This window comes from Sus scrofa, chromosome 13, assembly GCF_000003025.6.
Source record: "Sus scrofa isolate TJ Tabasco breed Duroc chromosome 13, Sscrofa11.1, whole genome shotgun sequence".
Classification (NCBI taxonomy): domain Eukaryota; kingdom Metazoa; phylum Chordata; class Mammalia; order Artiodactyla; family Suidae; genus Sus; species Sus scrofa.
Genome location: NC_010455.5, coordinates 24,069,551 through 24,081,750, shown reverse-complemented (window position 1 = coordinate 24,081,750; position 12,200 = coordinate 24,069,551). Strand labels below are relative to the sequence as shown.

Sequence of the window (12,200 nt, the reverse complement as noted above, 5' to 3'; positions counted from 1 at the left end):
AGATTTTCTCAGGTCTTGGCACCTTCCTAACTTGGATAATCTGTTACAGAGGCTTTAACTTGATTCTTTTAACATGGGTGATGTCTTTGTATGATCATCTGCATGTATGATGCATCTGACAAAAAAATTTTAAATTATGTGCTAACAAAAGACCCTTTGATAGCATCAACGTTTAGCATCCCAGGCCTGCCCAATAAACTGAAATAAACACAATTTAGAAACTGTTTATTTTACATCCAACTCACTTCTATTTTTAGAAAATAAGAGTTCATGGAAGAACTTAAGACCACTCAGTGGTTGTTCCTACCCATTCAGTGGCCTGCGCAGTGGGAGCTGCAGACCAATCTTCAGTGGTAGGCTGAGCACTCCAATCTTCTGTTGAAGGGAGAAAAAAAAAAGCCATCAGCCCCTTCTAAGAATATTTTTGTCTCCCCACATTTCAAAAGACTAAAGAAAAGACAGCATTTCAAAAACCACCTGAATTCAATCTATCAGGTTATTGGCACAGCTATAGCACACTGGGATGAAAACCTTTCAATATATACATACACAGCCATGGAAATAATGAGTTAGATTAAAAACAGAAGTTCCAAACTACAAGCCTGATGCCCTTAGATCATGATACATACCAGTAGGGAATTGCTGGATGGGCACAGAAGGCACCTGCACACCTTCGGACCAATCTGCCACCTCAGGTTGAGTGGCAGTGAACTCAGGAGCTGGCGCAGTCCATTCACCCTGAAATTCCTCCTTGGTTACAGCCTTCTCAGCTGCGGCCTGCTCTTCCTTTTCAATCTGGGTTGGGGGAGGAGGGTTTATAGTCAATGACAGATTTTACTTGCAAGAGTAACAATTGTGTTCAATTTGCTCTTGTGACCACAAACCTTTGTGGTGCAAGCTCACCTCTTCAGGATCTCTGTAGAAGTAGAGGTCAGGCATGACTTCCCATGGGTGTTCCCGGGAGATGGTGCCACGCATGCGCAGAACTTCCCGGGCGAGCATCCACCACATCAGACCCACTGAGTGAGCTCCCTGCAGGGGTGCCAGATTATTATAAAGTGACACTTGGCCATCTCATACAGCAAGCACCTCCCATTCCACCTAACCTGTCACCGTAACATTGAGGGAGGACCGCCTTTGATACCATGACAACAGACATGTCTCTTAATCTGAACATGTTCATACAAAATTATTCTATTAACTCTGGTTCTCAAACTTGATTGCCATTAGAATCGTGGGGATTAATCAAGATGCCATGCAAGGCAAAAAATTTAATTACTTGGGGTCAGTGCCCAGACACTGGTAAATTAATAAAAACACTTTGCCTGGTTCTTTTGTGGAATTGCTTGAGACCAGTGACAAACTGGACCAATTCGAACCATATGCAACCCACCTTTGAAGGATCTTATAGCAGGATACACCTAGTTGCTCTGAAAACAAAGGCCAAGTAATACCTGAAAGGCCCAAGAGTAAGAAATAATAGAGAAAAAAGCCAAAGAAAACAGACCATTTAAAAAAATGTTTTCATCTCTCCTTAAAACTCTCATACATTAAAATCATACTTGTAGCAAGTATTACTATCCAACTCCACTCATTGGGCCAGAGACCCTTGTGGTGTTAGCGAAAAACTTGCCCCTCGTGTAGCACACTACCTACACTTGAGAGCTCATCGGCCAGTGGCCTCAACTCCAAGCTCTAACAATGTGCAGAGGAATGTCCATCTCTAGAGCGTTTCTCGTCCAGCTTTAGATTGTAAAATTGTTACCTTGTTGTTGCACGGGATGGCAATGTCCACATAACGCAGAGGTGAGTCTGTGTTACACAGAGCAATGGTAGGCAGGTTAACATAAGAGGCCTCTGTGAGAGGCTGGTGGTCAGCCCTGGGATCAGTAACCACCAGAAGTCTTGGCTCCCGGAAGGCTGCCTGGATCTGGTTAGTGAAGGTTCCAGGAGTGAAGCGGCCAGCAATAGGAGTGGCTCCAGTGGCAGCAGCAAACTTCAGCACAGCTCGCTAGAAGAATTAAGAGTTAGCAGTGTGCTAGAGATGGTCCAATAGGAGTTCTGCAAGTATAAATGTGCCAACACCAGGTTTTGTAATCACATGAAGCAGCCTCTTTAGTAGAACCCCCACCCCAAACCCCTTCCTCAACAATGAAAACATCAAGTAAAACACCTAAAACATCCAGTAACTCTTCTATATCCTCCATTTATTACCTGAGAAATACAGAACTAGAACCAAAAAACATGATAAGCAAAGCCCCACCCCATACCCTCTGTTGGGGATGCTCTCCCCTCAAGTACCCGACAGGCTCACAAGCTTCCTCACTTCTGCAGGATCCAGAACCAAACAGCCTAGTTCAAGTACCAAGTAGGCCACTTGTAGTAACAGGGGCAATGAACCATGTGCTTCCAAGGTCCTCATAGGATTATAAAAATTACATGAATCAATACAACATAAAGGGAGTTTCCATCGTGGCTCAGCAGTTAACAACCACAACTAGCATCCATGAGGACACAGGTTCGATCCCTGGCTTTGCTCAGTGGGTTAAGGATCTGGCATTCTGTGAGCTGTGGCATAGGTTGCAGACATAGCTCAGATCTTGTGTTGCTGTGGCTCTGGCATAGGCCAGTGGCTACAGCTCCAAATGGACCTCTAGCCTTGGAACTTCCATATACTGCAAGTGTAGCCCTGAAAGACAAAAAAATATACAACATAGAACAGTACTTGGTATCCAGCTGGCACTTCTGTGCTTAGGTCAATGGTTTTGCAGAGCTAATGTACATAAAGCAGGAACACACCCACCTTTCTTTACCCTCCCTTACTTCCCCCAACCCCCAAGCTAATTTCCTGCCTCCCTTCAAAAAGATTGCTTGACTGCTATATTCCAAGCACTCAGCCAGCACTGCCTGGGCCAACCTATATACTGAGTCAAGTTTTGCTGAGGGAAGCATAAAGTGGCCACTACGTTCACTCTACAGCGGTAATTAAAACCATTGATGACTTCCCTTGTGGCTCAGCAGGTTAAGGATCAGGTTGGTCAATCTGGACATGGGTTTGATCCCTGGCCAGGAAACACCTGAGTGCAGCAGATGCAGCCAAAAGAAAGAAAAGAAAAAAAACTCCCAGGGAGTTGCTGTTGCTGCACAGCAATAATGAACTCAACTTGTATCCATGAGGATGTGGGTTGGAATCCTGGCCTCACTCATTGGGTTAAGGATCTGGCATTACCGTGAGCGGTGTCGTGTAGGTTGCAGACATGGTTCGGATCCTGAGTTGCTGTGGCTATGGTGTAGGCCAGCAGCTACAGCTCCAATTTGACCCTAGTCTGGAAACTTCCACATGCTGTAGGTATGGCCCTTTAAAAACAAACAAAAAACCTCCCACAAAAGTTGTCATAAGCCAGCCTCTAGGGGAATAACCTCCTGTTAAATCACATTCAGGAGTTCCCCTTTGTGGCTCAGAGATTAACGAACCCGACTAGGATCCATGAGAATATGCAGGTTCAATCCCTGGCCTCACTCAGTGGGTTAAGGATCTGACTGACATTGCCACGAGCTGTGGTGTAGGCCAGCAGTTATAGCTCAGATTTCAACCCCCAGCCTAGGAACTTCCATTTACTGTGGGTGCAGCCCTTAAAAAAAAAAAAAAAAAAAAAAAAAAAAAAAAAAAAAAAAGCCAAAAACAAAAACCCCACATCTTCAGTTAATGGGACTAGGTATCCAAACAAGGAACTCCCAAAGGACTATCTTACTACATAATTTTTAAAATCTGTCAGTTTTCTAGCAGCTCAACAGGTTAAGGATCTGATGTCACTGCAGTGGCTCTGGTTGTTGCTACAGAGTGGGTTTCTCCATGTAGAGGGGCAAAAAAAGAAAAAAAACACAACCAAAAAACCTGCACATCCTGCCCAGGCCCACTTATGAAATAGTAGTGTTATGAATGAAATTCATTTAGGAGCTTTAATGCATTTACGGATTTTTTTTTTTTTTTGGTCTTTTGTCTCTTTACAGCCACATCTGCAGCACAATGTGGTTCCCAGGCTAGGGATCTAAGCAGAGTTACAGCTGTCAGCCTACACCACAGCCCATGGCAACGCTGGATCCTCAACCCACCTGGAGAGGCCAGGGATTGAACCTGCAACCTCATGGTTCCTAGTTGGATTCGTTTCCCCTGCTCCACGACAGGAACTGTACACTTACGGATTTTTAAAAACTGGCTTTGATATTAGTTGTCTCAACAGAAAAAGAAAAGGGGAATATAATTATCAAAACAGAAATGGGACAAAAAAGACAAAGTTACTTCACCTGCCATTAAAAAAAAATCAAGTCAATACTACAGCAGAAATTGACAGAACACTGTAAATCAACTATAATATAAAAATTTTTAAGGAGTTCCTGTCATGGCTCAGTGGCTAACGAATCCAACTAGGAACCATGAGGTTGCGGGTTTGATCCCTGGCCTCACTCAGTGGGTTAATGATCTGGTGTTGCTGTGAACTGTGGTGTAGGTCATAGATGTGGCTCAGATCTAGTGTTGCTGTGGCTGTGGTGTAGGATGGCGGCTACAGCTCTAATTAGACCCCTAGTCTGGGAACCTCCATGTGCTGCAGGTGCAGCCCTAGAAAAGACAAAAAAAATGTTAATATTCAGTTATCTTAAAAAATAAAGACAAAAAATAACAAATAATCCTTTAAAAATAAAACTGGGGGAGTTCCCGTCATGGCGCAGTGGTTAACGAATCCGACTAGGAACCATGAGGTTGCGGGTTCGGTCCATGCCCTTGCTCAGTGGGTTAACGATCCCTCGTTGCCGTGAGCTGTGGTGTAGGTTGCAGACGCAGCTCGGATCCCGAGTTGCTGTGGCTCTGGCGTAGGCCAGTGGCTACAGCTCCAATTAGACCCCTAGCCTGGGAACCTCCATATGCCGCAGAAGCGGCCCAAAGAAATAGCAAAAAGACCACAAAATAAATAAATAAATAAAATAAAACTGGTAGGAGTTCCCATTGTGCCATGGGTTAAGAACCTGACTGCAGTGGCTCAAATTAATCTGCAGAGGCAGAGGCAGTTTAATCCCTGGCCTGGGAACCTTCATATACTGTGGGTGTGCCCATGGAGGGGGGGAATATGGCGAAGATTATTATTCCTGTTTATGAGACTTGTGCTACCCTACTCTTGGAAAACCATCCTGAAAAATTTAAAAGTTGATATTTACTATTTGCTCTTTTCTTTTTAATGGAAGCACCTGCACCGTAAGTTCCTGGGCCAGGCATCTGAATTCCACCAGATCCTTTAATCCACTGTGCAGTAACCTGAGCCACTGCAATCAGATTCTTAATCTGCTATACCACAGCAGGAACTCCCAATATTTACTAACTTAGTATTTCAACATTTTAAATACAAAAAGCTCACTGCAGCAAAATGTGACCCTCAGTATTTACTAGCACAACAAAATACCCAATGTGAAAACATGAACCTTAACATACCGTCAGAAAAAAGCAATGTCATAAATGTTGAATTCTGACAATTAGTGTGACTTGGGCCAACTTCAAATGGTACCTAAACAATAGAATTATGAGTTTTTTCTTTTCTGCTGAATCCACAGCATATGGAAGTTCCCAGGCCAGGGATGAAATTTGACTGAGCCACAGCTGCGGCAATGCCAGATCCTTAACCCACCATGCTGTGCTGGGGAGTTGAATCAGCAGTTGATAGAGATAGCGCTGGACTGTTAACTACAGGGGAAACCCTACTTTTCTTTTCTTATACTTTTCTATACATTTCAAAACATCTTTTATTATTTATTTTTAACAACAAAACCCAAGCACATTATTCCACAAACCTGGCCAGTATTCCTGGAGGATATGACACTGACATCGGCTGGGTTTTCAATGGCAACGATGGCACGAGCCGCCAACAGAAGTTTCTCCCAGGTTCTCTTCAGATTTATGATGTAGATGCCTAGGTGAGGACACAGGCTGCGTTAACACCAGACCAAGCTTTCCAAGTGAATATTCTTCTAAAAAGCTTAATGCATGTGGCAGAGAGTACTATCAAACTCCAGTCATAGAGGCAAGCTCTACTGGTGTTAGCGAAAATCCTGCCATTAATATAGCACACTTCCGACACTCAGAAGTTCATTGGCCAAGACTGGCCTCTACTCTGAGCTTTAATAGCGTGCAGAATTGATTCAGTATGCAAAGTCAATCAATCTTCAGGCACCCCACATGGAATCCTACAAGCCCTTACCTGCTTCCTAGCCTCTTACCACTCTTTCCGTTATCTGTCCTGATGTTAGATTCATCCCAAACTTGTTTAAACCATGTAGCATACCAGCTTAGGTCTTTCAGTGATTCCATCGCTAAGCCAAAGAACTTAATGACTTCCATATTCTCATCACAACCTACCTTCCCTTTTCTGATACAAAGCAAGCTAAATTCTTTATTCCCATCTCTGGCTCTACCTTCCTCTCAAAATTCAGTTTTACAAGAATTCCCATCGTGGCTGAGCTCATAATATACCCGACTAAGATCTATGAGCATTCATGTTTGATCCCTGGCCTCATTCAGTTTAAGAAATCTGGTGTTGCCATGAGCTGTGGTATAGGACACAGACATGGCTCAGATCCCATGTTACTATGGCTGTGGTGTATAGGCTGGCAGCTACAACTCTGAATCAACACCTAGCCTGGTAACTTCCATATGCCTCAGGCACAGCCCTAAAGACTTTGGGGGTGAGGGGAACACACCAGAGCACTTTTACTTAAGTTTTTTTGTTTGGGGGCAGGTGTCTGCACCTACAGCATGTTTAAGTTCTCAGGCCAGGGATCAAACCCATCCACGGCAGTGTCAATGCCAGATTCTTAACCCACTGCACCACGAGGGAATTTCACCTTTACTGGTTTGTTTTTTGTTTTTCTCTTTAGGGCCACACCTGCAGCAGTTCCCAGGCTAGGGTCCAATCAGAGCTACAGCTGTCAGCCTACACCACAGCTCACAGCAATGCTGGATCCTTAACCCACTGAGAGGCCAGGTATCAAACCTGCAACCTCATGGTTCCTAGTTGGATTCATTAACCACTGAGCCACAACAGGCACTCCCACCTTTACTCTTTTAAATCTTCTTACCAATCTATAGTTTAACCTAATACTTCATGAGAGAGTTTTCATATTTTAGAAATCACATCACCAGCACTACCAATCAGAATAGGATGGTTAATAATTGTCCTTCTAACTGTAATAAAGAAGGGAAACAAAAAAAACCTGAAGTGATGACTGACCATCACTTTTCCTTTTGTAGATGTACTGTTCCATTTGGAAGTCAAGGTTGGTGCCACCAAGGTGGGTTCCTGCTGCAAGGAACTTGAGGACATCCTCCTCTTTCATTTGTAGGACATCGAGGGCTCCGGACATTGTGAAAGTCTCCCTTTAAGTTACGACGGGAATCTGAAAAAAATTAAAAGGCCGTTTCACTGAGTCAAATGGGATGGGGTAACAAGTGCATCCTAACACCCCTCGAGTTAAATGACAATGTTTAAATCTCACCATGGACCACACTTCCTACAGAGGGATTAGTCTAGTGGAATGAGACAATATTAATAGATATACCACATCTTAAAAAACTGCAACAGGGAGTTCCCGTAGTGGCGCAGTGGTTAACGAATCTGACTAGGAACCATGAGGTCGTGGGTTGGATCCCTGCCCTTGCTCAGTGGGTTAATGATCCGGCCATTGCCGTGAGCTGTGGTGTAGGTCGCAGACGAGGCTCGGATCCTGCATTGCTGTGGCTCTGGCCTAGGCTGGCAGATACAGCTGATTCGACCCCTAGCCTGGGAACCTCCATATGCCGCGGGAGCGGCCCAAGAAATGGCAAAAAGACAAAAAACAAACAAACAAAAAATTGCAACAAATCCTGTGATCTTTCTTTAGAAAGAGTGGTCTAGGTGTGAGTAGAGAAAGGGGAGCCAAGGGCCAAATGGCAGGAAACCATCCATCACGTAAACAACAGGATTCCCTTAGAAGACAAAGAAAAGCAGCAATCTCCAGAATGACAGGAAACCACACATCTTGGAGACATAAGTGCCCTGGAGGAAAACTAAGAAAGGTGGGAAAAGACAGTAATTTCAAGGGTCTGAATGTAACCAGTTTGCACATTATACCTTCATTACAATGAAATTAGCCTTGCCGGTAAAGTTTCCATTATGCACAACTTCATGACATTTCAGGTAAAAACTAAATAAGGACAAAAATCCCTTTCTTTGGGAAGGTGCAGCTGGAATGAAAATAAGAGAACATGACCCCTCACACACACCCCCCACCAATGACTGTAACACCCACTCATTTGTATAAGCGCTCACAAATGGTATGCCAAATGCAGGGCATAAAGAAAGAAAACCATAAAACTCAGAGCTTGGCCGAGCTTGCGCAGTACTTATACTCAGGCTGTAGGTGATCGCCGTTACTATTTTCCACATTTTGCGCTTTAATAGTAAGGTGAAATGGCTTTTAAAGCGCATGCAGCGGCTCCAGGAGACACGCAGCAACAGAACAGAACATGATGTAGCCAGGTGCAATCAAGAACCCACCACAAAGCTCCCAGCAATGCATCTTCCGCCCCTAATCAGAAAAAGCGTTCCGTGCGCTTCTCACCCAGGAAGCCGCCTACATTCTTTGGGAGTACTTTCGCCTCCGCCCCTTAATAAACTGCTTCATTTCTGTCTACCCCACAATTTCTGTGACTTCTAATTTGCATTCCTTGTCCAAATTCTTTTGGACAGAACCTGGACCTTTTATTTAGCCTGTCCAGCATCAGAAATTCTAACTCCTGAACGGGGAACAGGGAAAACCGACAAGCCCAAGAAACTGGAGAATATCGGCGGCTAAATCTCTGGGTTTACCGCCGAATGTTGAAGCGACAACAATGCTTTGCGTAGGCCTAACTCTAGGCATCCTGCCCACCGGCACCCGGGGTCGAGGCCCCAGTCTGCTTCCGAGGCCTTGTGGGAACACACGGGCCCGAGTCCCGCCACGTGCAGGCCGCCCGACCTGAAGGGGAGCGCGCCGGCCCGAGACAGACGCGCTCCGTCTGAAAACTTCCCCCCAGGTCCCCGCACTGCTCCTCTGAACGAGAAGCTCGCTCTGGTGGCCTTGGGGGACGCCCGGACACCCACAAACAACTCACCAAGAACAACGCCGTGTGGACCCCGGTCTGGGCAGCGCGGAAAGGAAGGGTAAGCGGAAATGACGTCCTTATATAGTCTGCTGCCAGCCAATGACAACGAAGAGCCGAGCGGAAGGGCGAACTAAGCAGGCAGTCATGGGGGCGGGCCTTCCTCCGGAAGACCGGCTGCGGCGTTGCGGTGGACGTCAGCGAAGTCCCTCGCGGGCTGGGTCCTGGGAGCGCACGGTTTGTGTGCAGGGACGCGTCCGGGAAACCAGCCAACCAGCCAGTCGGGCATCCGAGTTCCTTCGCAGCTTTTCGTACCTATCAACTTGAGTGGTCTCTCTTGTAAGCTGCAGTTTCCTTACGTGCAAAGGGGTGTTGAACACAAGCTTGTTTTGGGTAAACAAAAGCTGGAAAACTCATTTTGATTTTTTTGGAGGACAAGTTACTGTGTAATTCAGATTTTTAAAAAGTTATCTTCACAGCATTGTAAACCAAGTATACTCCAATATAAAATAAAAAATTAACAAGTCTCCTAGGAAAAAATTATTTTACAGGAAGTTTGGGGGGGGCAGAACAAGACTGCAGGAATAGTTTGCATACTTTTTTTCTTGTGGAGTGAAAATTATAATATCCATTAATAGATTAGTTAGTATTTATTCCACCCAATACCATAAAGTCCTTAAAAAAATAAAATACTTTAGTCCCCGCTTTGGTGCAGTGCGGTCCGTGGGCATCTTGGGAGCGCTGGGACAAAGATTTGATTCCCGGTCCTGGACGATGGGTTAAGGACCCCGCGTTGCTGCACCCAGGTAGCCACTGGATGTCTGATCCGATACCTGGCTAGAGAACTCCATATACCACCTGGTGGCCAAAAAAGGAAAAAAATAATAAAGTGGTTTAAAAATAAAATGAGTTCCTATTGTGGTTCAGTGGTTACCAACCCAACTAGTATGCATGAGGTTGCAGGTTTGATTCCAGGCCTTGCTCACTGGGTTAAGCCCAGCTTTGCAGAGGCTGTGATGTAGGCCGGCAGCTCCTGCTGCAATTCAACCTCTAGCCCAGGAACTTCCATATGCCACAGGTGTGGCCCTAAAAAGCAAAAAAGTTTAAAAATTAAAAAGAAATACATTCTATGGTACAAAAGGGAGTTGCCGGATGAGGGCGATTATTTTGAGAAATTGAAACCCTAGGCATTAAATTATTGTAAAGAAAACTGGAGTTCCCTCCTGGTGCAGCAGGTTTAGGTTTCCACGCTGTCACTGCTATGACTCCTTTCGCTGCTGTGGTGCAGATTCTCTGTATGCCCTGGTCTTAAGAATCAATCAATCAGTCTATCAATCAATGCCTGATTATTAGGCGTATGAAGATTTAAGCCTGGTTGCACTTAGAATTACTTGGAGTTTTTTCTGTTTGCTTCTTTTTTTAAAGGCTGTATCCCCAACTTGTGGAAATTCCACCGCTGCTGCAGCAACACTGGATCCTTTAACCTACTTCACCAGGTTGGGGATCAAATCCAAACCTTTGCAGAGACCCAAGCTTTTGCAGTTGGATTCTTAACCCTCTGCACCACAGTGGGAACTCCTTGGACATCTTTTAAACATATGCCCAACTCCAAACCAAAAAAAAAAAATCTAGATTAATTTTAATGTGAACTACAGATACACAAGTAGAGAAACTGGTAGATTTTTTGGCCTCATTTTTCGTTTTTTGAGATTTCTATGAGGAACAGGTTTTTATTTATTTATTTATTTATTTTGTCTTTTTGGGGCCACACCTGTGACATATGGAAGGTCCCAGGCTAGGGATTGAATCAGAGCTGCAGCTGCTCACCTACACCACAGCCACAGCCACAGCCACATGGGAATCTACACCACAGCTCACAAGCAACTCGAAATCCTTAACCCACTGAGCAAGGCCAGGGATTGAACCCATGGCCTCATGGATACCAGTCAGGTTCATTACTGCTAAGCTGCAATGGGAACTCAACAGGTTTTTAAATTGAAAGAAAACAAACCCCACAGCATTTAAATAAAGAACTGATAGCCAAGAAAAGTCATGGCTTTAAAAGCATCCTTAGAAACTGCCGAGAATATTTGCAGACATTTTGGCTCTCAAAAAAAAAAAAAAAAAAAAATGTCGGGGGTAGGGGGAGAGGCTTAAAACCAATAGATGGCTTTTAGGGGCAGTTTTCTGTCATTGCAGGACTCCAAGGGAGGGTGTTCTGGGTCAGTCCCAAACTATGTCAGCAAAGAACCTCCAAAATACTTCCTTTGTTAACAACTATAAAATTGTACTATACTTATGTTTAGGGTTTTTTTTTGTGTGTGTGGTTTTTTGGTCTTTTAGGGCCACACAGAAGTTCCCAGGCTGGGGTTCGAACTGGAGCTGGAGCTGCCAGCCTACACCACAGCCATAGCTACAGCAGATCCGAGCCACGTCTGCGACCCACAGCACAGCTCACAACAATGCTGTATCCTTAACCCACTGAGCGAGGCCAGGGAACAAACCTGCGTCCTCATGGATACAGATTTGTTTCCACTGAGCCACAATGGGAACTCCAATGTTTAGGTTTCGTTCCTCTACAAAATATTTTTTTCCCCACTAACTTTGTCCTTGAGAAGTGATCTGCATGAAGAAAATTTGTGGCAAGGAAGTGGGTTAATTAAGCCCAAAGATGAAAACATACTGTAATGAGAGTAAACCATGGTGAGGAGCCCTTGGCCCAAGAGGCACTTGGCAAAGAAGGGCTATTGCTCCCCAGCCATCTGTCCTCCCCACCTCTCAGCCTCCTGGTCCTCTGCACAAGTTGCTCCATTATTTTTAACTCATGCACATCTTGAGGGGCCACACCCATGGCATAGGGAATTTCCTGGGCCAGGGATGAAACCTGAGACATGACAGTGACAATACCAGATCCTTAACCACTAGGCCACCAGGGTACTCCATCAATGCACATTTTTAATGAAAATCTCAGAGCCTTCTTTTTGTAAACTTTGGTTTCTTGGATCTGTATGTAAGGAAAAAAAAAAATTAACTGTTG

The 12,200-nt window shown here is 44.7% G+C and overlaps 1 protein-coding gene across 1 annotated transcript; it reads right to left on the bottom strand.

Annotated features, from left to right (window-relative positions):
* RPSA (ribosomal protein SA) lies at window positions 215-9,200 on the bottom strand. The gene is given in 7 exon segments (NM_001037146.2): window positions 215-375; window positions 630-795; window positions 904-1,032; window positions 1,766-2,011; window positions 5,839-5,957; window positions 7,275-7,440; window positions 9,176-9,200. Coding segments are annotated over 6 exon segments (888 nt in total). The 5' UTR covers window positions 7,408-7,440; window positions 9,176-9,200; the 3' UTR covers window positions 215-280.